Consider the following 24,900-nt stretch of genomic DNA (forward strand, 5'->3'; position numbering starts at 1 on the left):
CGAGAATTAATCGCCATGAGTGATTTGTGTACCTAGCTGAATGGGATCACATTCACTGCAGTGCATTCAATGGTTCGACCAAAGCACATCCAACGCAATTTAGACAGTACACCAGGGGTTTTCTGCAACTTACTTGTGGTAGGTATCGGGTATAAAATATTAGGAAAGGTGATCAAAAAAATATATCACTTCACATTGCTTCTTTGTGTCATGGCTGCTAAACCATTCCAATTTACCATGGTTAAGTCTAAGATTCTGTCACGGATATTTTTAGTAAACGTCATGGACAGGTCACAGGCAATAAAGAAAAATTTATGGAAGCCTGTGACCTGTCCATGATGTTTATTAAAAATATCCTCACAAAATGGGGAGTTGCGGGGTCCCCACACTGCCTGTGGCAGCTGGGCAGGCCCCAGCTCGGACTTGAGGGGCCCCACCACCCATGGGGGCTCAGAGCTCCAGGATCCCTGCCACTCATGGTGGCTTGGAGCTGGGGGGACCCCTGCGGCCCACAGCAGCAGAGAGCTGTGGGTATCCTCGCCACCCACTGTGGCTCAGAGCTCCCAGCTGCTGCAGGCTGAAGTCATGGAGGTCTCTGGAAGTCACGGAATCCGCGACTTCTGTGACAAAATTGTAGCCTTAACCATAGTAGATGCTTTCTAAAGAGGTTTTTAAAGCTGGCTATTATTATCCATTTGCTTCTGTTAACACTTCCTTACATAATGTATAGCAGTGAGTCTTTGATAATGAATGATCCCTTAAACAGGCATGTTGGTTTTCATCACAATGTGCCCATTTAAACTAATCTATCACAAATGTCACCTTAGATCATGCAACACCATTTCCTATACCAAGCACAGGGTTTTGGTTACACAGCAGGTGTCCTACATGGTGTATTTGGGACAAACATGGTTCATGGGTTTTTACTCCTCCCTTGCCCTCTCACCTCCCGAACTAAGTCCTGTTCCAGGTTATGGCGCCCAAGAAGCATTCTTCTCTTAAAGCGCCGGCACTCCAGCTCCAAATACTGTCTCTGGCGCCGCAGCAAGTTGGCCTCCTCCTCTGCCTGGAAATGCTGAATGTTCTCCTTCTGTTTGGAGAGCCACTCCTGCTTCTCCTTCTTTGGAGTGCTCTGGTTTTCATTCAGCTCCTGACAAGACCAGGATAATTAATTTTAGAATAATCATGTTAAGCTCTTTGACACTGAGCAACTGTGCTGACCTGCATAATCAACTACACTTCAGTTAGGTTGTGTTACTTCGTCCTCTCGTGCCCAGATATTGCAGAACTCTCAGCGAAGTGCATGATACTGCATATCTACGGCCATTCCAGGGGACAAGTTGAATTCTGGCTGCTTTAACTGTACATTTTCTTGAGTCTGTCATTTTAAGTTAACTTCAAAACATTGGTTTGCCGTTGAGTTTCCTTTAGACAAGTGTGAAAGGATACAAAAGCTTGAGAATAATATATTCTACCACTGATGATGTCATGTTATTTGTATTCGTTTCAATTCCAATTTATGAGGCACTTCTATTGGCCTCTCCAGAGGAAAAAACCTCTCCATCTCAGTCCAATGGCCAATGCAGTGGTCTAAGATTTATGCATACATACAAGTATATGACCTAGCCACTGACATATCACAGCTGGGATGAAAATGGGACCAGGACAAATTCATCCTATGTAATTTACCAGTATTGTTTGTATAGGCCCTGATCTTGCAAAGCACTTAAGAACATGCTTAAGTGCTTTGGGGCCGTTACATGGAGATATTTATAATACATTTAAGTCCCCAAGGCAGGACCCAGTTATCAAGGACCCATAATTTACAAAGAAACAGTATACAGAAGTAAACAGGAGAGACGATTGGCCATGTTTTCAAACTTGGATGCTAAATTTGATATACAATTTGAGAGACCCTTCAATTCAAAAAGGACTTTGACAAAGTCAGGAATTAGTCTGTTTACACAAGCTCTCCCTATAATTTGAGAAGTAATACATACTAGATGGACCAGTATGGTTATTAGACTAGTCCCCACATATAAAAGAGTTAATACCACACAGAATGCCGCTGTATTTTATCAAGGAGAGTCAACACATCATAGGGCATTGCCCTTTAAATACTAACTATTGTATGACCAGAGAAAGATTCCAACCCATCACAGCTTTACAGGTCTCTCAGCCCTACTACTTCCCAGGCTTCTCCCTCCCAGGAAATATCTATGTTTGGGGTTACACCTCTACCTCGATACAACACTGTCCTCGGGAGCCAAAAAATCTTACCGTGTTATAGGTGAAACCGCGTTATATATCGAACTTGCTTTGATCCACTGGAGTGCGCAGCCCCGCCCTCCCGGAGCACTGCTTTACTGCGTTATATCCAAATTTGTGTTATATTGGGTTGCAGTATATCGAGGTAGAGGTGTATTTGCTTCTGGATTTGTTAACTGCTAGTTCCACAGTTGAATCACAAGAGTTAATAGTTTAGAATTAAATGGCTCTTTCAAAAACTCTATGGTGATGTGATGTCAGTCAGTCTGTAAAAGGAACCAGGATGTCTGCACCTATATTTCCCTCTGGATCTGATGAAGATCATGATTTTCAAAATAATACAGTGGTTATTTACACTAAATAGCTTCTCCCACTCCTTTTACTATCTTATAGAAGTTATTTTTTAGAAAAACTTCGAGAGTTCACCAGCTCTGCTCTACATTCCTGCTTATCCAATAGAGGTATTGATAACCCAGTGATGAAAAATGTCACTAATGAATGGTCCTCTATTTACAAGAGATGCAGCTAAAAGATATATTCCATAGTATGCTGCTTTACATCCTAACAGTGAGAACTCTCTTTCCTAAACTACTCTCTCATTCCCCAGCATCCTTAAGTTTGTAAGCACCTTGCTGGTGCTGAACTGGGAAACAGAATTAAAGAATGGAAAAACCTGTATTTCAGTAGACAGCTATGTGGATGCCAACATGAAAACACACACTTCTGATTTAAGATCAATAACAAACATTACAAATGACGTCTTCAGCAAGTGTCTGATTGGAATCTCAATACAGAATTTGCCATGATCAGATTAAAATTATTTTGCAGCATCTTGGCATCTCTTAATGCTAGGAGTTCAGTGTATTAGTACAATTTATCATATAAATACAATTGTATTAGTACAATTAGTACTTCCTTGTTCTCATAAGAAACGGGTTACCTCTTTGAGCTGTTCTTTACGGAGCTTGTATTCTCTTTTCTGGGACTCCAGGAAGCTGTTCAGTTCTTTCTTTTGCTGGGCTTGAATATGTTGTTGAAATTTCTTTTCTTCATTGGCCATCACTTTAGCCTACACCAGAAGACAAAACCCAATGAATTTCTGTGACTCAATCAGTTTAACAGATCTCCACTTCCATTTCAGACCCCATGCGAATCGCTATTGCTTTGTACCTTTAACATATACTCACCGCGCCTTTCAAAGAGAATCAAGACTGTGCAAAATCTGCTCTCTCTCATTTCTCAGTTTCCCCCCATGAATGCACCCATTGACAGTCTTTGCTCAGTGCTTTATTACTTAGACCTAAGCTCTAGCTTATTTTTAACCTAGTAATAAAGTCAACTCCCTCATGACCAGGAACACTGCAGAGACACACTCAGGGTACAACTACACTGTTTAAAAAAGAAAAAACGCTCAGAGCCTGAGCCTCAGAGCCAGGGTCTGCAGACTCGGTCTCACACCAGGAAACTAAAAGGAGTATGTCAACATTCTTGCTTGGGCTGGATCTTGGGATCTGCAAGCCAGCAAAGGGAGTGGGTCTCAGATCCCCAGGAGGAACGTCTACACTGCTATTTTTAGTGCTGTAGCACAAGCCTGAGTCTGTAGATGCAGGCTCTGAGATTTGATGCCCTGGCTTTTGTTATTTTTGCAGTGTAGATGTACCCTCAGACACTATACTATAAAGATCAATATAGAATGGCATAGTTCCACCCAGTGACCGTTAAGAACACCTAAAGAATTGTCACCAACCATCTTCTTTGGTGGCACTAGTCCATCATGATTGGTTAACAAATAAGTATATTCATACACAAATAAAAGTATGAACATTCTAAGCACAACTGACACATTTCTGTGTAAGATCATTTTATCTGAATTATAACCCCCAACAGGAGTCATACAAGGCAAGGGTGCTATTCTACTACTAAGATTATTGGTCATTTCTGAAGAATGCACTTAATTCACTTTTAAAACATACATAAAGTCAAGACGACAAAGGATACAGGACAATAGAAAGGAAAATCCTTACTGTAATTCTTTCTGGGCTCAGTATGCTAACATTTAGTACAATGCACTGTGATGCAGGACATACCTTTCCTCTAGTTACATAAACCCCTTAGTGTAAGGAGGTGATGTATTAGCCTTTTTCTAATTATCAATTTGCTTGGCTCCTGAAAACAGACATGTAAGAGACTACAATGTCATCTCTTCTTCAGTGAGGAGAAGTGGACAATTCAATGTAATTAACAAACATAGACCAATCTCTAAATCTTAATCTCCTACCTCCTTCTCCATGGCTGCTTGGTGTTTTTTAATTAGCTTTTCCATTTCTGCAGCAAAGTTGTTTCGCTGCGTTTCAAGATCTTTGTCCAACCTGAGGCGATGCTCATCCATCTCTGCCTTCAGTTTGTTCTCCAGTGCCATCAGCTGTTTCTGGTGCTGCCGTCTCATGCGTTTATAGCCAGACATCTGTTCTCGGAGCTCAGAGTCTTGTTCATGTTCCTGCATTTGCCTTGTCACCTAGTAAGACAACCATAGCAGGATAAAAAGTTAATGCATCTTAATCTGTTTTTCAGCATCCTTCAATTTACACAATCAAAGGATTCAATAATGATGTATAACTTTGTTGGAAAGAAGAGCATAAGCTCCAGGGGCAACAGACAGCTAAAAACTGATTTGACTAAGAGAGACAGCCTTCTTTTGCTACTGTAACACACAAAAGGATCAGACAGGTCCCTAATGGGCTTCTCTTAGTTGTTAACAATGCCTATAAATGAGAGAGAGAGAGAGAGAGAGCGAGAGAGCGCGAGCGCGCGAGCACTGCCATCTTGATTTTGCATTTTAACCAAACTCTGTTTTCAAGATGGTTTCTACTGACAAAAACACTTCACAGAGGTGATGGGTAGCACCCTGTATTAGCAGCAACGTAAAGCGTGACTTTGCTTTCTTTCTTAGCTTAGAGCAGTATTTCTGCAATAGCTGTAATCTCAGCTAAACATGGTTTAACCTAACATTCTCAAACGTCTAGAAACATTTAGCACAGAGACCATTTGTGTGTCTCATTTCAAAAGCCTGAACTTTTATAAACGTGAACCCTTTTTATATGATGCTATTCACTTCTCCAACACCAGAGGCACAGAAGATGACACCTCAAATGCATTCAACATTAATGTTTATGTTGGAAAATCATGAGTCCAGTTATAGAGGGGTTACAAGCTCTCTGAGTTTCACCAGTAAAAATTAAGGAAAGTCATCCATTTGTACTGTGAAAAATGCTGGCTAGTGACAATTTTACAGATACACTTTTTATTTTGCAAGATCTAGAACAGCGTTTCTCAAATGCGGCCACCAGGGGGTTTTCCTGCAGCCATGACAGCCTCCTGGGCAGAAACAGGGGAGGGGGCAAAGCAGCGGTCCCTCCCTACCGAGCCATGGGGCTGGGGGACCTTCAGTCCCCTCCCTCATCTTCAGCCGTGGGACTCCAGGCTTCAGGACACCCCTCCCCCCACTCCACCGTCTCCAGTCGTGGGGCTCTGGGCTTCACCAGGCACCATGGTCAAAAGCCTGGCTTGTGAGGCTGCAGAAGGGAGCTCATGGCATTGGGGGGAGGAGGGGAAGGAAGCAGCGGGACTCAGGGGGGCAGTGAGGAGCCCAGGGAGGCAGTGGGGGCCATGGGGATCTGTGGTGGGCCAGGGAAGGCAGCGTGGGCCAGGTACACTAAAATACAATTGTACATTATTTTTATTATAGAATCTGGGGGGAAAAAACCCTACATAAATAAATTACAATGATTTGGAGATGTATAGGTGCATATTTATTTGTTTTTCCTAAAGTTAATTAAGTATTTTAGGAAAATTTGACAGAGTGACCCTCAGCAAGAATTGGTGGTGCCACTCTGAAGCCACTAAAAATTTTATTGTGAAACTCCCGATCTATGGCATGGCTTCACAGCAATGCGATAATGGAAACACCATACTGGACTGCCAATCTTATTTTTGTATTGAGGAGAACAAGTTCAGCTGACTAACTTATACATGCATACAGTGTACACATACAGAAACTAGGGTGTAAAATTTAGATGGGAATACTTGGTTTTGTGTCATGAAACTATAAACCATTTGATGCTGCAGATTTCCTATGTACTACTAGGCATTGTTTTTGAAAATACATAAGCTATATAAAAATATTTGCCCTGGGGGTTATATTTATATTGGTAAGTTGGCTCTAACTATTTTTGTGATAACATTTTTGAGTGCATGACGACACTTCACATTCTGATGAAATCCTAAAAGCTGCAAGTAACATTATAGCTAAACCTCTAAATTCATCCTGCTTCTACAATTTAAGCAACAGAAAAAACTAAACCTACCAGTGATGCTGTGCGTATAGTAGCAAAGTGCTCTCGGTTGCGGTAATGTGGCTTGTGGCGAGATACTTGGGGTGGAGACTGTGGTTCTGATGTCCTTGTTCTAGAATCAGACTCTTCTCTGTAATTTTCTTCCTCCTTAACAGTGGGAAAAATATTAACAGTCAAGAGAATAAGGAGAATTCATGTTACTCAGATTGTCATCTGAGTGTGCTTCAAAGACATCCTTAAGAAAATAGAAGCAAAAGTGCATCAGATGCACTAGTCCTGAAAGGCAACTGCTGACAATAAGACAGCTGAAAATATAGAACAGAAAACAGAAACCTTGACCCTGGAACTTAGGATGCTGAAATTTCATTTCATAATGTTACAGCTAAGAGGAAAGCAACTTGCTCAACAGCGAGAGTGGAAAAAATAATAAAGGGAAACAGATTATTGAGATGTTCAACAGGCTACTTCCAACCAGCACTCCACATAGCAGATAATATCTTTAACCCAACCAGACAGACAAGCTCCTTCTTCACAATCATGCCAGATAACGAGGTTAATTTCACTAACTGTAGAAACACTTAAAGGAAAACACTTTTGATTTCCCATGTCATATTCTATATGTTTATGTTTTGAATCTCTGATTCATCAACAGGCAATTGGTAATTAACTATGTTATACACTAATCAACTGCCTGAGGAAAAGCATATATCCTTGTTCCATATCTTATTAAAGAAAAAATTACAGCCACACCCACCATGAACTATGAAAACATACAAGTCTGAAAAGTGTATCATGACCCCTGTGTAGTAAGAGCAGCGTGGTTCAAAGGGAGACTCTGTTGCTGATCTTTCATCATTCCAAGCTAAGCGGTTTCACAGCATGCCATGCTCAGAATGCTGCAATTCTTTTTCTGTATAACTTGGTTCATTAATTAAAAATTCAGTCAAGTAATGGGAAGCTGGGTAATTCAGGAACAGTTCTCTGCCACTGCTGCAGGTCTAGTATTTGAGAACCTACTAATGAAGAAGTAAAAAGGAGGAAGAACACTTACAGCTGTTGCCCTGTAAAACAGCACTCGATGAGCCCAGGGCATTCACTAAATAAACCAATTCCCAATGGGCAATCCCAAACTGGTTTCAAAACAATTTAACTAACACAAAATTGCTATACAGACAATTTAATAAAACAGGCTTTTTAAAAAGTTTTACATCAGCCTTCTGACGAGGACTTCTTTTTAATGCACATTAATCTTTTGGTACAAAATTTTAAAATCTGCACTATTATGCTTACTATGGAAGCAAGGATTTATGCCTCTTCTAATATCAACCAAAACCTGCACACACTACACCATTCATACCAAGTGAAATCACAGTATCATTCAAGCTGGTCTGGCTAGAAAGCGAACACTCACAGGCTTTAAGTGGATGACAGAGCTATTTGACATCACGGTGTGGTCCCCTTCCATCATGTCTAGCTCACTCTTGTCATCTGAGGCATCTGGAAGACTGTTAACACTACTGCTTTGGCTACTGGCACTGATGGACATACTGGGAATGGACTGATTACTTCCGACACTGTTCACTGTTCCTGTCCTGCCAACGCCATGGTCTTGCTCCTAAGGGCAGGAAAAATAGCTGGTTACCATCTTTAAAATAAAACAGTCCATCACTATTGTAACGTTATCAGTCTTGCCAAACAATACACTAATGAGACACCTTTATATCAGCATCCACCTGCCAAGTCACTGCAGCTGCCCACTCTTCAGACATGTGCTACTAAATGTTTCTTCTGTGGGAATGGTGGGGATAGAAAAGATCTGTGCAAAATTAACCTGGCTGGTGTTAGATTCTTTTCAGAAGGGAGCACGCTAAGAAGTGAAACTCGACAGTGAATAAGCAATACTGTGTCCCCAGTAACTGTTTTGACAGCAGTGTTATCTTCCCCTAGGAGTGATGCCAGCACTTTTACAATGTACTCATGTCCCCTTTTGCACAAGGAGAGGATTGGGCTTTGGCTCTGGCTTGTGGTTTTACCATGTGCTCCACAATCTAGGCTTTAATTCTGTATTTATTTATTTTTGAAGTGTGTGTTTCTACCCTTTACGGTTAGATGAAAAAACCTTCAAAACGTGAACCAGATGTAACTGATGCAATGACAATGGCCAGTGGCCTTGCTTAGGTTGCGATTAGCCCTTATTTCAGGGATCAGTGAAGGTGCACCAGCACAAATCCCCCCAGAAGGCAAGAAATGCCAGGATTTGCACCCTGGTTTCAAGTATAGGTGCAAGTCCTGGCTTTCTTTTCCTACATTAGGCATTTGCCCTGTTGTGGCTGGCTAGAAACAAGGGTGGACAAGGCCAAAGGCTGCAGCCAACCTGAAGCAATAACTCCGAGTGACAGGAACAGCCTCCATTCCATCTTAATGAGTTTATTCTAAATCCTAATGATCATTATTAATATCTCCATGTTGAGAGATCGTCTCTCTTAGCTCTTCTTACCTCCTCCTCTTCCTGTGCTTCTACTGCAGGCCCATTGTGTGCCTCCTGGAAAAGGAGTTTCTTCATTTTGCGATACTGCAGATTGTCCAGTTCTCTCACTGCATCCTTTGTTCTCTGAATCAGGTCTATTAACACTGTTTCAGGCCGTTCCCGAAGAACAAACATGTGCTGCAGAACACACACACACACACGGGTGACTAATATTTCATATCTCCAGTGCATATAATAGGTAGAAGAAGAATGTAGCCTACAGCCATACTAGCTCAGGCTGGCATCTTATCAGATTTCAGAACCTAGATGAGTTGAGCCTGGTCACTACTTTGATGGGAGACATCCATGGACTATAGAGATGTTGCAGGAAAGAAGGGGCTGCAACTCAGTTCAGTGGAACTCTTCCTTCAGAGATCTTGCCTAGACTAAGGAAAAGGATGTTTGATTTTAAATAGTACTTAAGCCCTGTCTTCTCTGAGTGGTAACACCTTTAAAACACCTTAGCTGGTCAGTCAATCACAGCCAGCTAACATGTTTATTAAAGGTGTTAAGCTCTGTCTCTATTCTACTCTACTGGTTGCTAAGTGGCATTTAAAATCTTAACTAACTTTTATTTTTTTAAACAGCCTTTTTCCTATTCTAGACCAGGCCTAAATCAGTAACTTATCTATACTCAGCATATGGCTCTTTTGGGTGAGACATAAAACGGAGGTTTTGAACATTTATGGTTCCCTCTCACTTTCAGTTCTATAACTGCTGTGCTGTGCTGTGCTGCTCAAATTATTTGAAAGACTTAGAATCACAGAATCATAGGACTGGAAGGGACCTCGAGAGGTCTCTAGTCCAGTTCCCTGCACTCATGGCAGGACTAAGCATTATCTAGCCCATCCCTGACAGGTGTTTGTCCAACCTGCTCTTAAACATCTCCAATGATGTAACAAGACTCTCAACTGACTCTAAATTAGCTCTTTTATTATACCATGGAGAGAGGAAGGGTCAAATGGTGTCTAGGATCCTTAAACAGGGTCCACAACACCAGGTACAAGTACCTGTCCCCACCCCCAATCCCTCACTTGCTGCACTGCACTGATGGTTGCATTTTGCCAGAAGGTGAATGGAAACTAATCTGTGTGTGTTTGAAGGTGTTTTACCAGCCTTCTGGATGAACTGTGCTATATAAATGTGAGTCAGCATTAACAATACTAATAGTTTCATTCTGTTATTTTGGAAAGCAGTACTGCAATTTCCAACATTTCTCATATTTCCTACATGTCCCTATTAATTGGCATACAGCTGTTTGCTACTTAGATAGGGAAGGAACATACTCATAACATTCACAAACATTTATTTTTTCAACACAATTCTCTTTAATTAAAAAGTGTATTGTTGAAAATAAAACTGAACTTTAGAATTCTGACATGGCACGCTATACTCCCACTAAGCCCGTCAGTGGAGAATTCTGTTTACTTTTTGAATGGAAAATCCTAGGAAATGTAAAGAACGGAAAAGCCTCATGATCACTTAAGCATTAAAACATACAAAAAGGTGACCATCTAATCCTGCGCTGTCAGCAGTCATGTGTGATAGTGCAAGAACTTGGAACATAAGTATTTAATAGAAAGCATCATTACAGTAAAAGATGAAAAAAATCAATGCCATAGCTTTACAAGGAGAATGAAAAATTAACCAAAACAAAATCCTGAATGCCACTTGATACCATCAAGGGAGTCCACAGAAGTCACATGTGTGCAAGGCCATATCAATACCTACTAGTAGGTCGTCAAATTAAGTATATTCACTTAGGCATGCATCAGCTCGTTGCAACCATTTAAAGACACTTACTATGTTTCACTGCTAGAGAAAAGGAAATTAAATAGATACAGCACATGGGAGAGGGGAGAAGGAGAAGCCAGGCAACATAACAGGAGGAACTCTGCAAACAAGTGACATGCATCAGTGTCAAGAAAAGCAGTATGTGGGAGAAAAATCCACTTGATCATACTGGAGGGTACATTTCAAATTTATCTATCTATAAAGCACATAGGTGCTGGAATAATGTAAAAGCCTGCAGGAGTGTATATAGCACAGGATGAGGAGAAGTAAGGAAAGATATTTTGCTAACCAATGCATGACAGCTCTGTCAGGATTAAGCATAGCAACCAAAGGGCACACAGAGCTTCAGGAACTGAAACTCTAAGATTTGGTGGTCAGCCTATGGCACTTGCTGAATATTCCATTAGTAACTATGAAGATACAGCTGGATCGCTGAATCATCTAGCTAGCTGCTTCAGACACTGAGTAGTAAAGTAGGAATGCTTACAAGAAAGAGTGTAGTCCACAAAGTTGGTTAGTTCTTTAGCTTGAGGGTATTAGGGATAACAGACAAAGCATTGTTTAACCTTGGTCTAGAAGAGCAGCAGGTGAGAAAGAAAAAGTGCTGTAGAGCATTATACTTCATACAATCCTCTCTCTCTAACACCATTTGAGGGGGGAAAAAAAACAAGACAAGAAAGCCAACCTTCAGAAGCTCCTCTGATGTAGGCCTGTCTTGAGGAATTTTCTGGAGGCAAGAATCTACGAAGTTTCGAAAATAATCAGACCTATTGCAAGAGAGAAAAAATGTTAACTGAGTTAACTGCTGACTTCTTCATTTTAAACATCTCATTAAGGAACCATCTGTAGCAAAAACAACCTCTTTGCTCTCCCCCCCAAAACAAACAAACAAACAAAAACAAACAAAAACCAAACCAAAAAAACCCGAAGAAACCCCACAACACTTGACACAACATATTTAAGTCAAGCCAGACTCCCTGGCTCCTATGTAGATCCTTTAACCTCAGCTGCCAAACTCGCTCAGAGTCAGGATGCAAGAATACTGTGCAATTCAAGAGCAAAGGAAATTTTGTACCTGTTCTCTAAAGGCCCACATGATTCTGAATGCCATCATTAATGGGGTAAATTTCTACACTGTCAAAACACTTTCATTTTGATGGGACAAATTTAACTATCAGATTCAACAAGCACACAGGCCTTGTGCCTGCCCTCTGCCCAGGGTGAGTTTAACCCCCAGCACACTGCATTAGCAGAATACCTAATATGTCTCAGACACGTCTTCCAAAATATTCTGGAATCCATTGGCAGTGTGGCTGTACAGGGCTAGGTGAATTTTTCATGAATACACATCTCTTTGGATGCTGGGCCTCTACATTCTGCCCCTTCCTCATTTAAAGACACAGACTTTCCGACAGACGTTACTACTGACATGGAGATTATAGAACTTGTGAGATTTTCTTTTTCTCCCTCTCCCCCCAAAAACCCAGGTAATTACTTGATTTCTTCTTCTACTAAAGTTTTCTAGCAAATTAAATTCTTGAATTTTTTGGTCAGAAAAATCTATAAAATGAGCAGAACCTTTTCTGCAAATATCGTGTGTGGGCACCTAATCAGAACATCTGTGAGGTTAAAAAGGTTGTAAAAGCGCCGTACACTGCATTACAATCGAAACATCAGGACTGCAGCTTAGCAAACAACATTACTGTGATGCTGGCAGGCCAGATGCCAGCTCTTGTCCAGGCTGCAGGCATTAGCTACGAATCTTAGGACTGGAAGGGACCTCGAGATGCCATCTAGTCCAGTCCCCTGCACTCAAGGCAGGACCATGTATGATCTAGACCAGTGGTCACCAACCTGTAGATTGCGATAGACTGATCGACCCTGGAGCCTCTGCCAGCCAATTGTGATCTCCGGCTGCTAAAAGTCCGATGGCGCAGTGGGGCTAAGACAGGCTTTCTTCCTGCCCTGGCCTCATGCCACTCCTGGAAGCAGCCAGGAGGCCTGAGGAAGGAGGAGAAGGGGTCTCTGTGTGCTGCTCCTGCCTGCAAGCACTGCCTCCGCAGCTTCCATTGGCCAGGAACGGGGAGGGGGAGATTCTGGATTGCACTTAAATTCAAAATTGATCTTGTGCATAAAAAGGTTGGAGATCACTGATCTAGACCATCCCTGACAGGTGTTTGTCTAACCTGCTCTTAAAAAATCTCCAAAGATGGAGATTTCACAATCTCCCTAGGCAATTTATTCCAGTGCTTAACCACCCTGACAGTTGGGAAGTTTTTCCTAAACCTCCCTTGCTGCAATTTAAGCCCATTGCTTCTTGTCCTGTCCTCAGTGATTAAGAACAACAATTCTTCTCCCTCCTCCTTGTAACAACCTTTTATGTACTTGAAAACTGTTCTCATGTCCCCCCTCAGTCTTCTCTTCTCCAGACTAAACAAACCCAGTTTTTTCAATCTTCCATTCATAGCTCATGTTTTCTAGACAGTTAATCATTTTTGTGGCTCTTCTCTGGACCTTCTCCAATTTGTCCACATCTTTCCTGAAAGAACTGACAGCCTTGTAGCTGGATACAAGACTAGGTCACCTATATGTTAGTTTTGCTCAAAATAAGTATTTATTAAGAATGTGTTTCGTCTCTATGAAGTGCTTGTAAATTGCCACATGCATTAGTCTCACTTGTAATATCTGTATTCCATGCTGTAAGAAAATATGTAAGTTTTGTTGTATAACTTTGAAAATGTTTGCTCAGAACTTGTGAACTCAGGCATGGGAATCATCTCCCGCCCTGCCCATCCACGAGGACTATCAAGATCAGATGTGCCATCAAGGATCATCACAATACAAAGGATTAGCTAATGGCCCTGTCCCACCTAGGAAATGCTACCTGCAAGGAAGCTTGTCATGTGGGCTTTGAAGCTGAATGAAGGAAATAAAACAAACCCACTGGAAAATTTTCCATCTTTTTTGCTGTTTAAACTCTGAAGGGCCAGAGACTCTAAACTGAAGCCAGAGATTCCGGGGTTGCCTGCTGAGTCTACCCTGAAAGAGGCTTTGAATTGACAGACCACTACAACTATCACTCTTAGGATTTAGATGGTACCTCATTTGTGTATATGTTTGCCTACTTGAACCTGTAGAGTTCTCATTCTTTTTTCCTAGTTGGTAATCATTTAGATAGTTTATTACAGGATCGGCCACAGGCGTGGTCTCTGGTGTAATATCTAGGATACTAATTGATCTGGGGTAGGCAACTGGGTCTCCCGTGCCTGGAAGCAACCCAAATGTGGTGTGATTTTTGGTGTATGTGATCTTTTATCACTAATTCCAGTTTGTCTGGGTAGCAAGATAGACTGGAGAATCAAAGGGGCCTGGTCTGTGACTCCATGGTAAGACTGTTATAGTGATGCAGAAGTTCACATTTGTTACGGACTTGATGAAATCTAAATCTAGAACATACCACCAGTTTGAGGTGTCTGCCCTGGGGTAGGCACTCATGGTCATGAGCCACTGCAGACAGCGTGACAATTATTACTAAGTTTTTTACTTTTAAAATTGATTCATCTGTATGTTGATTCAAATGAAAATCTTCAGGGCCAAAATGTGACTATTTTATGTGTGTTTGCAAACTCTATGTAACAGCAGCAAATACATAATCAATGGTTTTCTTCAGTGAGGTAGTAGTTCCACAAACCAAGATTTGGGTTTCATAAACTTTGTTTTTAATAATATAAAAATAATTATTTGCTGCTAACCTCTGGGTTTCCAATGTTTACTGACACATGCCTTACCGTGGGATTTTATGTTCTTACAGCAAGTCTGTTCCGTTTCTGGACTTGCTGAATTCCTAGTCTTTAAAATATTCACTTATTCAGTGGTGAATTTTGTGCACATAAAACGTACAGTGCACCTACTTATCAGCCTTTCAGCTCACATCTTCCCAACAGGAATCACATCTTCCCAACAAGAACTCAGCATGACAAACGCTCCTCTCTCAGTAATACTCACCATTCATTAGACTGTAGTGTAGGGGATTCATTCTGTGCTATGTGATATAAGGCACTCATTGCGTTCATATTAAACAAAGGAGGCTTCCTTTCCGCTATACATAAAAGAAAATAACTTTTATACAGGGAAATAGTCTCACAGTTTCCCCTTAATTTATTCCCGTCGCTTATAAAAAACACAACAGTAGGACCACTAGTGCCTGAACATGGAGCCCCAAACCAACCCTGACCCTGCAACAAGATGTGCTGCCATGTGCTCCCACCATTGGTTTTACCCCTGCAGAAGATGAAAGCTCTTTGAAGATCAAATGTCTCGTCTTGTCAAGCTTTCGAATTCTGTGGGTCGCCATGGCGGAGTTCTCACTCTAAATTACCAAACTATAAATAAATCAGCAGTAAGATCCACACTCAGTGGCTGCACAACCACAATATGGGCTCTGGCCAGTTTGTTATACAAATTATTTTAAAACCTAAAAGTACTCAAAGTCCAATAGGATGGTAGCGATGTGGACAAAGCTGGTTACTGAAGCTGTCACAACCACACTTCACTGACTGAACATATATATGTTCAGTTAATAACAAGCAAATTCTTCACTATTTTGAGGGTTGATTCTCTGGCTCTCCTTTCTCTTGCAAGCTTGTGTAGTCTCATAGGACCAACACAGTATGAAATTTTAATAAGGAAGGAGATGATCTCACCAAAACAACAGAATAGAAGGTTCGTCAGACTGTTTACTGGGTAAAACTATAAAACTGAAGCTCACTGCAAACATTCCAAGGAAACAGTTCAAATTATGACATTTATACCCAGGGCCGCCCAGAGGATCAGGGGGCCTGTGGCAAAGCGGGAGAGCTGCGGCGCTTGTACTCACCCAGCGGTGCTCTGGGTCTTTGGCAGCATTTCGGCAGCGGGGGGCCCTTCTGTCGCTCCACGTCTTCGGCAGCACTGAAGGGCCCCCCGCCGCCGAAATGCCGCCGAAGACCCGGACCACCACTGGGCCAGGGCTCGGGCCTGCGGCAAATTGCCCCTCTTCCCTCCCACTCTGGGCGGCCCTGTTTATACCCAGGAGAAAATGCAACTGAAGAATTTTTAACAACATAGGATTCAGTTCCTATTTTCAGCTTTTTATGTTCTACTGGTGCTTGGCATACACACATTCTCCTCTCTACCTCCCACCAAGTACTTCACAATAATATATACGATGGATGTCAATGGACACTCTTCCATGTTTTGGGATTTAGTAAAATAGCCTCATGCCCCACCAGAACTCTGAAACTGAGGGATGATGCCCCCCCTTCAAGCCAAAAATCATACAAAAAAGCAAGCACGCTTCATAATGCAGAAATTCAGTATGCAATAAGGCACAAAAGGGGTGTGGTCACCATGAGCTAACTGCATTCTTGGGACGCTGGATCCAGCCAAACCTTTCTAGCCCATTCAGAGCATGATTATGTCATGATAGCCACGCCCCTTAAAGCTGCTTTATATTGGCAACAAAAATCTTTACTCTGAAGGAGTCTCTTTTATACTGGAAGAAAATGAAGCTGACAGCCTGGAATGTTAGACAACAATTTTAGCTGAACTGTGTGGTTCACATGGATTAGTGTGTTTCTGAGAATGTTCACCAGCCAATCAGCCTGTTCATTCAATCAATGACATTTTAGAACAAACAATAAGATATGACGAGGCAGTTAATACAGCCCCAGTTACGCTGGGATGCAGGAAGGAATAACTTTGCTACCTTAGGGGCATTGGTATCGAAGTGCTATTATTAAGTTGGATCTTTATCATGAAAATATTATACATTAGGGTAAAAGGAAATTGTCATGCACCTGTAACCCTTTTAAGCAGACATGCAGCTTTAAGTAGCCCATTCTAACTGCAGTGCCATGATTTATTTCCTGGGTGAGGCTGTTAATACTTCAAGACTGAATTGTTCCAAAGCTTCCTTAAGAGATCTTCCAGACAAATTTATTCGTGTGTGACAACACACCCTGAATATAGCTATGAAGCTGTCTGTTTAACCCAGGGGTGGGCAAACTACGGCCTACAGGCCAGATCCAGCCCACCAACCATTTTAATCCGGCCCTCGAGCTCCTGCTGGGGAGCAGGGTCTGGGGCTTGCTCCGTTCCCGTGCTCCACACGGGGCACAGGGTTAGGGGCCACTCCACGTGGCTCTCAGAAGCAGCGGCATGGCCCCCCTCCAGCTCCTACATGTAGGGGCAGCCAGGGGGTTCCGCTCTGCACACTGCCCCCACCACTTCCCCCACAGCTCCCATTGGAACTGCAGCCAATGGGAGCTGCAGGGGCGGTACCTGCGAATGGGGCAGCATGCAGACCCACCTGGCCGCGCCTCCACCTAGGAGCCGGAGAAGGGACATGCTGCTGCTTCCGGGAGCTGCTTGAGGTAAGCAGTGCCCTGAACCTCTCCCCATGCCCCAATCCTCTGATCTCCCTCCCACCCACCGAACCCCTCAATCTCAGCCTGGAGCACCCTCCTGCACCCCAACCCCCTCATCCTCAGCCCCACCCCAGAGCCTGCACCCCCAGCCGAAGCCTGCAGCCCTTCCTGCACCCCAACCCACTGCCCCGGCCCTGATCCCCATCCCACCCTCTGAACCCCTCAGTCCCAACCCAGAGCACCCTCCTACACCCCAAACTCCTCATCCCCAGCCGCACCCAAGAGCCTGCACCCCCAGCTGGAGCCCTCACCCCTCAACACACATCCCATCGCCGCGGCCCAGCCCAGAGCCCCATCCCACACCCTGGACTCCTCATTTCTGGCCCCACCCTGGAGCCCGCACCCCCAACCAGAGCCCTCACCCCCTTCTGCACCCCAACCCCAATTTTGTGAGCATTCATGGCCTGCCATACAATTTCTATTCTCAGATGTGGCCCTTGGGCCAAAAAGTTTGCCCACCCCTGGTTTAAACCAAGCTTCATGAACATAGGACTCCTCAAGGAAACTTTACTCTGTATACAAATATTGAAGTTAACATTTTGCTTTTCAGTTTTAAAGCCATATGTGATTTGGGTACTTTAAGATCTATTTTTGTACATTTTTCTCTGTGTGGATCATGCTTTTTCATTCAAATGTTAACTGACCCCACACAGAGCACAGACGCTGTAAGTGCTAGAGGGTTTGCTATTTTCCTTGTCTATAAAAATCTCTTTCTTTGTATAATGAAAACGCCAGTTCAATTAACACAAAACTGGAAACTTACTCTTGATTTTTGATAAAGAATTTACCACTTCACCCTAAAGATCATGTCCTAAAGCCATCAGAACAAGGAAGCAAGCACAGGTCTTGTGCATGGTAACTCAGATCAATACACTCCAGGGTTAAACAATTCAGACTCACAGAATGAAGTTTAAACATTCTTTTTAGTAGAAATTAAATATACTCTACAGCATTAACTCCACAAGTTGGAAACAGAGGAAAATCTGTCAGGTAGTCTAGTACTTTGAAAGGAAGATGGCTTACCTAACTCAATACATGTTATTCCAAGAGACCAAACATCTACTTTGCCATCATACTGCCCTTCATCCATGGCTAAAATTACTTCTGGGGCCATCCTAAAACATAAAATTAAATTCTCATAAAATTCTACACAATCATTACAATACGTCATAAGCATTTCAATACTCCATAATTGGCCATGTGACAAATTGACTAATTTGCACTATTAAGATGGAAAGAAACATTGCACAGAATATCACGCATATGCCTGGGTCACTTCAGTCTGAATTTGGATCCCAACCCGGTGAACTCCAGAATGCAATACAATGGGTAGAGCAGCACTGGCAAAGCCTGCACAATGCAGTCTTGCCTTATACCCAGCTCTTCACATTTATGAGCATTACAACCCTGCTCCACCCACCTCTCCAATAGTCTAGTTAGCTACCCAATACTGGTAATGCAACTACCACATGAACATAAAAACAGCCACACTGAGTCAGACCAATGGTCTATCTAGCCCAGTATACTGATTTCTGACAGTGGCTGGTGCCACACGCCTCCAGGGAGTAACAAAACAAGGCAACTTCGAGTGAAGCTGTATATACACCACAGATTAGATGTAGAAGATCAAACCATACAAGATGTCTGCAAAGATTTCTGTTCAATCAAACTGGCCTTTTCTACGAAAAAACCCTCTTTAATAAATTGAGCAGCCAGATGCCATGAGAACGTTTGAAGTTTCAAATCATGGTATTGGTTGAATAAAGCATGCACATATTTGCTTCAGGAGCATCACTATAGACAGTGAGGGTAAATATAATAGCAAAATATATACAATTTATGAAAAGTAAATAAAAGTATTACACACACATAGGAGAGCACTGAACTGTCCTTTCCTTAAAATCTGAGCAGATCAAACTTTTCATAGCACTTAATGTTATATTTGCAATGTACATTTTGATTTCAACAGAAATGTACGTCTCAAATGTGGATTTTAGTAAGGCCCAAACAAATTAGACAGCCTACCAAAAAATGTTACTTCTTGAAGCCACAGGTGTGTAAAAATAAAAAACTTTCCTTACCAATATGGCGTCCCCACAAATGAATTGGCAGGAGATGCTATGGAAGCAGATCCAAAGTCAGCAAGCTTCACCTGGCCTGGCTCTGTCAGCAGGATATTTCCTGCCTTGATATCTCTAGTTATGGAATACAAACATTACTATTACATCCCTAAGCAAGGAAAGCATCCACAACACAGCCACAATGGAGCGTGCCATCACTCACAGAACACACTGACCCCTGCCTGAGAGTTTCAGTCATGAGGTGTCAGAGCCTTAATAGCATGCCTGATCTTGGAATCTAGGTTAGTGTCTTGAAAAATAAACTTTAGATTTCAGTGACTTCTAACAGCACCAAGAATTATTTAAATGCCATGACAGCAATCCATCAAACCTGTAAGAGATGGCTAGCTCCCATTTTTAGACATTCTACAGAAAAATTTAATAGTTCCAAAAACTAACTCATTTTATTCCTACCAAAATGTGAGAGGAATCTTTTAAAAAATTATTTAGACTGTTTGACTTCCTTTATTGCCATTTTTCCCTGTGTGTGTATTACATAAAGCTAGTTTTTAAGAGGATTACTTTTCTTTATGGGAAAAAAATACCAAGCAACTTTCACACTGAAGCTGCCAAAAAGCTATTAAGCTAAACTATGTGCTTAGTCAGCCTTGGTGTTCTGTGCTTCAAGGGATGAGCATCACCACTGAATTCTACCATATCAAATGGGAAAAAGCACAGCAAATTCAAGTCACTACTACAGTAAACCAGATATAAAAGATAAGGGGATTTTCCTTGCATTTTAGAATTACTGTGAATTACTAATTCTAGAAATATGGACACTGCAAGAAAAAAAAAGTCTCTACTTACAAATCTTAAATGTCATTTCCATTATTGGGGTGATCAGGCTGCAATCAACAAGACAAATTACCTGAAAGTGTGTGACACAGTAACTCTGTAAGTACTTACCTATGGATCATATTGTGAGAATGCAAGTATGCTAGTCCCTGGAGAGCACCATGGGTAATTGCTGCTATTTCCACCTCTTGCAATGGCTTTTTATGAACTTAAGGAAAGAGTACATTTGAAATTCATTATTAAAGAAAACAATGCTGTTTACAATGTTCAGTGAATACTTTAAAAAATGTAAACGCAGACCTAGAAAACTGTAAGTTCTAGTTTTATAAGGCCTATGTCCTGCATGAGAAGCACACACCCAATTTAGTAGTTGGTAATATACTATATAATCTGGAATCAGATGTAATCCTCTAAGTATAACACTGCAGCTACACGTTCTATCAAAAAAGGCCACACTGCTAAATTCACATCTAAATTCTTGTCAGCTTTTCAACCATTTTACCAATGGTATTTGAGATGAACATTTAATTTAACATTAATGAACCTCAACAAAAAAATTACAACAAATCTTTTCTCCCAGAACTCTTCCAGAGGCCAAACGAACTACTCTGTAGCTCATCTCAAACAGTTTGACAGGAAGTGAAGGTAACTAACAAAATGCTTCATTTAGTAAACCCTTGCTACTGGGTGTAGTGACACTGTAGTCAATGGGACTACCCCGGCACTAAGCATTATGCCTGACAGCAAGGGTTTGCAGAATTAAACTCTGAAGCTGCATAAAAGGAGAATCTCAAGTTCAAGGAATACAAACAGATGGTTGAAGATTTATTTAAAGAGAGTAGGAGAAGACAAATTGTGTGCCTAGGAAAGCTATACACTACAGAAAAATACTGCAGATATGTAAAATTTTGAGCTATTGCAATTTTTCATTCCCCGCCCCCAAAATAATTAAATAACTGAACATTGTAGAATAACTCTGATCCATAATCTGTTGGATTATAAATTTCTCAGTTTCAATCAAAAAAATCTTTGAGACATACCTTCTAGTAAGTCTGATGCCGATCCTAAACAATATTCCATAACAAGCTGTGTGGGGAGAAACCAAAATAATGTATTAGAGAATACCTAAAGATAAATGCACGGTGACCAGATTTCATCGGCTTGTGACTATTTGGTCATCCAGCATTCATTCACGTACTATGAATCTCACAACAGGAATTTGCCTTGTGTTCTGGCTGAAACTACCATCATCTCACAAACCTTCAGAAAAATAAGCCTAGGCCCAAGATATTGGAAAAACAGATTTTACAAAACAATCCCAACAGCTGTGTTTCCATATTTTTGTTTAAATTCCAGTGAATTTAAATTCCCCTCAAACTTAGTTATACTGTACATCTTTGATAAGGAAAAGAGAAGAAAGGGGAATTACATACTGTATATAAGGCAAGGATAGTGTTCAGTGATGTTCCTTTAGAACATAAAAGCAGTAGTAGAATGGTGTGAGGTTACACTAGAAACTTTTGCCAGTTTAGCAATGTTGAATAAGGGTCTGATTAAAGACATGTGATGCCAGCAAAAGCCCTAGTGTAGATCTGTTATATCAGTATAAAAATGCTTCTACTGGTATAGATTATTTTGCTCGGGACACTGGTATAAGCTCTCCCAGCAAAAGCTCTGTCAGTGTGAACTGCATCTACACTAGGTGGATTTGCTGGTATAGCATCTTAGCCACACCTGCAAACCTTTCCTGGTGTAGACTAGGCCTAACTGGAGAATACCAGCATCCAAACATGATGATACAATAATCTAATATTATTCCTAACATAGGGCCCTATTCTACCACCCTTACTGATGTAGAGCAGTACCTTACTATGGGAACAATTCCCATTGAAATGAACCAAATTGCTCTTTTAGTAAAGAATCCCACAGAGTACAGGGAGCAGAATAGTGCCCACAGCAAATTACGCACAAAAGAGATAGAGTACATAATTACTTACCAGGGATGCTCAAATTGTATTCAATAGGTTTCTCATATTATTTACAGCTAACCATTTATTTGTATTTAGATTAATTTTGTTATAATCAGATTTCTCACTTTAAAAAAATATTGTATAGGTCTTATAGTACTACGGATATTGATTTATGAATAGTATTTACACATTAATATAATGTAATACACAATTGCTTTGTAATATTGAACTATTGCAATTTTATCAATGAACTGTGTGATGTGCAACTTCTTCCTGTATGTAGATAAATATACATTTGCAATGAGCAGTTCAAATGAAGAAAGGCTTTTTGACTGTATATGCACACACTCCTCTATAATGTTTGAACCTAAAAACGGCAGCACTAGTCTAGCGCAGTGGTCCCTAAACATTTTTGTCCATGCCCCCCCTTACTTGGTCCATGCCCCCCCAGGAGCCATAGCTGGGAGCGGGGCCAAGGTGAGAGCCAGGGACCACGGCCAGGAGCAGAGCTGCAGCCAAGGCTGGAGCCAGACCTGAAGCTGGGGCCAGAGTGGAGCTGGGAGCAGAGCAGGACTGGGTAGAGCTCCGTCTCCACCTCCCGTGGGGGCCTGTCTGGGGCCCCACTGTACCCCTACAGGGGTGTGCCCCACAGTTGGGGGACTACTGGTATTGTGCATAAGAGCCAGAAAGTGAAATTGATTATTCAGCCTTATATCATCCAAAAGGTGTAAAACTGAAAACGGCAAAATAAACAAATAGCATCAAATGGGTAAAAGTAAATGAGACTGTCCAAATGGGGAGAATTTAAAAAAAATCTGTGATAAAACAAGTGATTTTAAAAATACAATTTTATAATCTGACTATCCATTTAAAAGAATGAATCAGTTATAATATATAGAACATAGTCAAAATGTAAAACATGGACCCACAGAAAATAGCTCACTGGGACATCAGATATACTGTTAGACAGTAAATAAAATTGCCATATTTTTTTCCAATGCAGTGAAAAATTAATGAAATGCATTCTTCCTCTCCTCCCAGCAAGAATCAAGTGGCCAAGTACTTGTTTTTTATTTAACAACCCAGCAATGAAATGAGTTCTGGGTACTAATATCAACATACCCCTTCAGGAAGCGAGGAGGAAGTTTTCAGGGTCTCTGGACTTGCCTTACATGGCTCACAGAATCCACTGAGCCTGGCTGCATATTTCTAAGCATCTTGGGGCACCTTTTCCTTATCACTCTGTAGGAGACAGAGATTTCAGGTGCCTTCCCCTTCAGCCAGCTGGAGACATGTGTTTACTTAAATTTGCCCTCAACCAAAACAAGAGAAGTGCAGAGTGGAGAGTGGCTTACCCATGCTGTATGCTCACGCAAATAGCAGCCTTTGTATTCTATACTGTTAGGATGTTTTATTCTTTGTAGGAACTTGACTTCCTTAATAATATCCTGCCATTTCTGTGGAAAAGAAAAAGAATAGGAAGAAACTTTACAAAATTGTTACTTAAAAGAACGTGGGAAGAGAGAAAAAGTGACCTAACCAAGACAAAACAGGGTTTGGGGGCGGGGGGAGACCTGCATCCACCTCAAAATATTTGAAGTTTGTAATTCAAAAAAAGTTATATTAATACCATGACTTATACCGCCCAACTTTGCAACAAGAAAGTATCACGTTTTACAGTTTTATTTATCTAGAGAATAAAAATTTAAAGGAATTATATTTTATGGCAAAGATCTCTCAATTAATGTAATATTTTATACACACGCATGCGCAGAACACACCACAACATTTGATATCTGAGCTCTCCTGCAGAGTCCCACACTTCATATTCCAAAAATTAAGTTGGCCCGTCTCAGAGAACACAGTTTTCCCAGCCAGTCAGTCAAACACACACAACAGGCTGAAGGAGGTCAGGATTGCTGCCATCACCTTCTGTCACTGCCAGCTGCCTTAACACCAGTATGGGAGGTGTAAAGACGCAGCCCTGTTAGTAAGTACATTACTTCAGGTCAACCTTCATTTGCCACTCACCAACTGTTTGACTACGTTCTCGATATCATTTCTCCTTTATCACTTTCAATTTTTACATATAGCAGTTTAAATTACCGTACTTACTGATAAGTGAATAGTTTTCAACAAGCAAACAGCCCCCATATAAAACAGTTACGTTCTATGACAATATATTCTTAAAGGGATGCTGCCAATGTAAAGATTACTTTCAGTCTTCAAATTGTCTATCTGATATTGTTAAAAGTAACACCTCACATTACTGTATGTAGCGATGTTGTAGCTGTGTTGGTCCCAGGATATGAGAGAGATAAGGTGGGTGAGGAAATCTCTTTTATTGGACCAACTTCTGCTGGCGAAAGAAGAAGCTTTCGAGCTTACATAGAGCTCTTCTTCTTCTTGGAAGAGCTCTGTGTAAGGCTGAAAGTTTCTCTCCTTCTCACTCACTGAAGCTGGACCAATAAAAGATATAACTTCCTCATCCACTTTGCACCTCACATTACTGCAACTTTAGGATTGGGGGGAAAAATCTCAGTTTTTCCCCGCCGCTTTCTGCATTTGACAGCACTTTGTGCATAGTCAGTTTCACTGTATTTCCCC

The 24,900-nt window shown here is 41.4% G+C and overlaps 1 protein-coding gene across 4 annotated transcripts in view; it reads right to left on the reverse strand.

Moving 5' to 3' along the window:
- The window catches only part of TAOK1 (TAO kinase 1), a 99,388-nt gene that overhangs the window by 12,072 nt on the left and 62,416 nt on the right, over window positions 1-24,900 (reverse strand). For all 4 annotated transcript variants that reach the window (XM_039507669.1, XM_039507666.1, XM_039507667.1 and 1 more), the window contains exons 4-16: window positions 23,649-23,750; window positions 21,364-21,409; window positions 20,435-20,531; window positions 19,490-19,603; window positions 18,432-18,523; window positions 14,947-15,040; window positions 11,627-11,708; window positions 9,118-9,285; window positions 8,032-8,235; window positions 6,633-6,767; window positions 4,547-4,783; window positions 3,209-3,337; window positions 947-1,150 (exon numbers count right to left, since the gene is read on the reverse strand). In XM_039507669.1, coding sequence (XP_039363603.1) covers window positions 947-1,150; window positions 3,209-3,337; window positions 4,547-4,783; window positions 6,633-6,767; window positions 8,032-8,235; window positions 9,118-9,285; window positions 11,627-11,708; window positions 14,947-15,040; window positions 18,432-18,523; window positions 19,490-19,603; window positions 20,435-20,531; window positions 21,364-21,409; window positions 23,649-23,750 — 1,704 coding nt within the window. The remainder of the gene's footprint in view (window positions 1-946; window positions 1,151-3,208; window positions 3,338-4,546; window positions 4,784-6,632; window positions 6,768-8,031; window positions 8,236-9,117; window positions 9,286-11,626; window positions 11,709-14,946; window positions 15,041-18,431; window positions 18,524-19,489; window positions 19,604-20,434; window positions 20,532-21,363; window positions 21,410-23,648; window positions 23,751-24,900) is intronic.

The sequence above is a fragment of the Mauremys reevesii genome, linkage group 20, assembly GCF_016161935.1.
Source record: "Mauremys reevesii isolate NIE-2019 linkage group 20, ASM1616193v1, whole genome shotgun sequence".
Taxonomy (NCBI): Eukaryota; Metazoa; Chordata; order Testudines; family Geoemydidae; genus Mauremys; species Mauremys reevesii.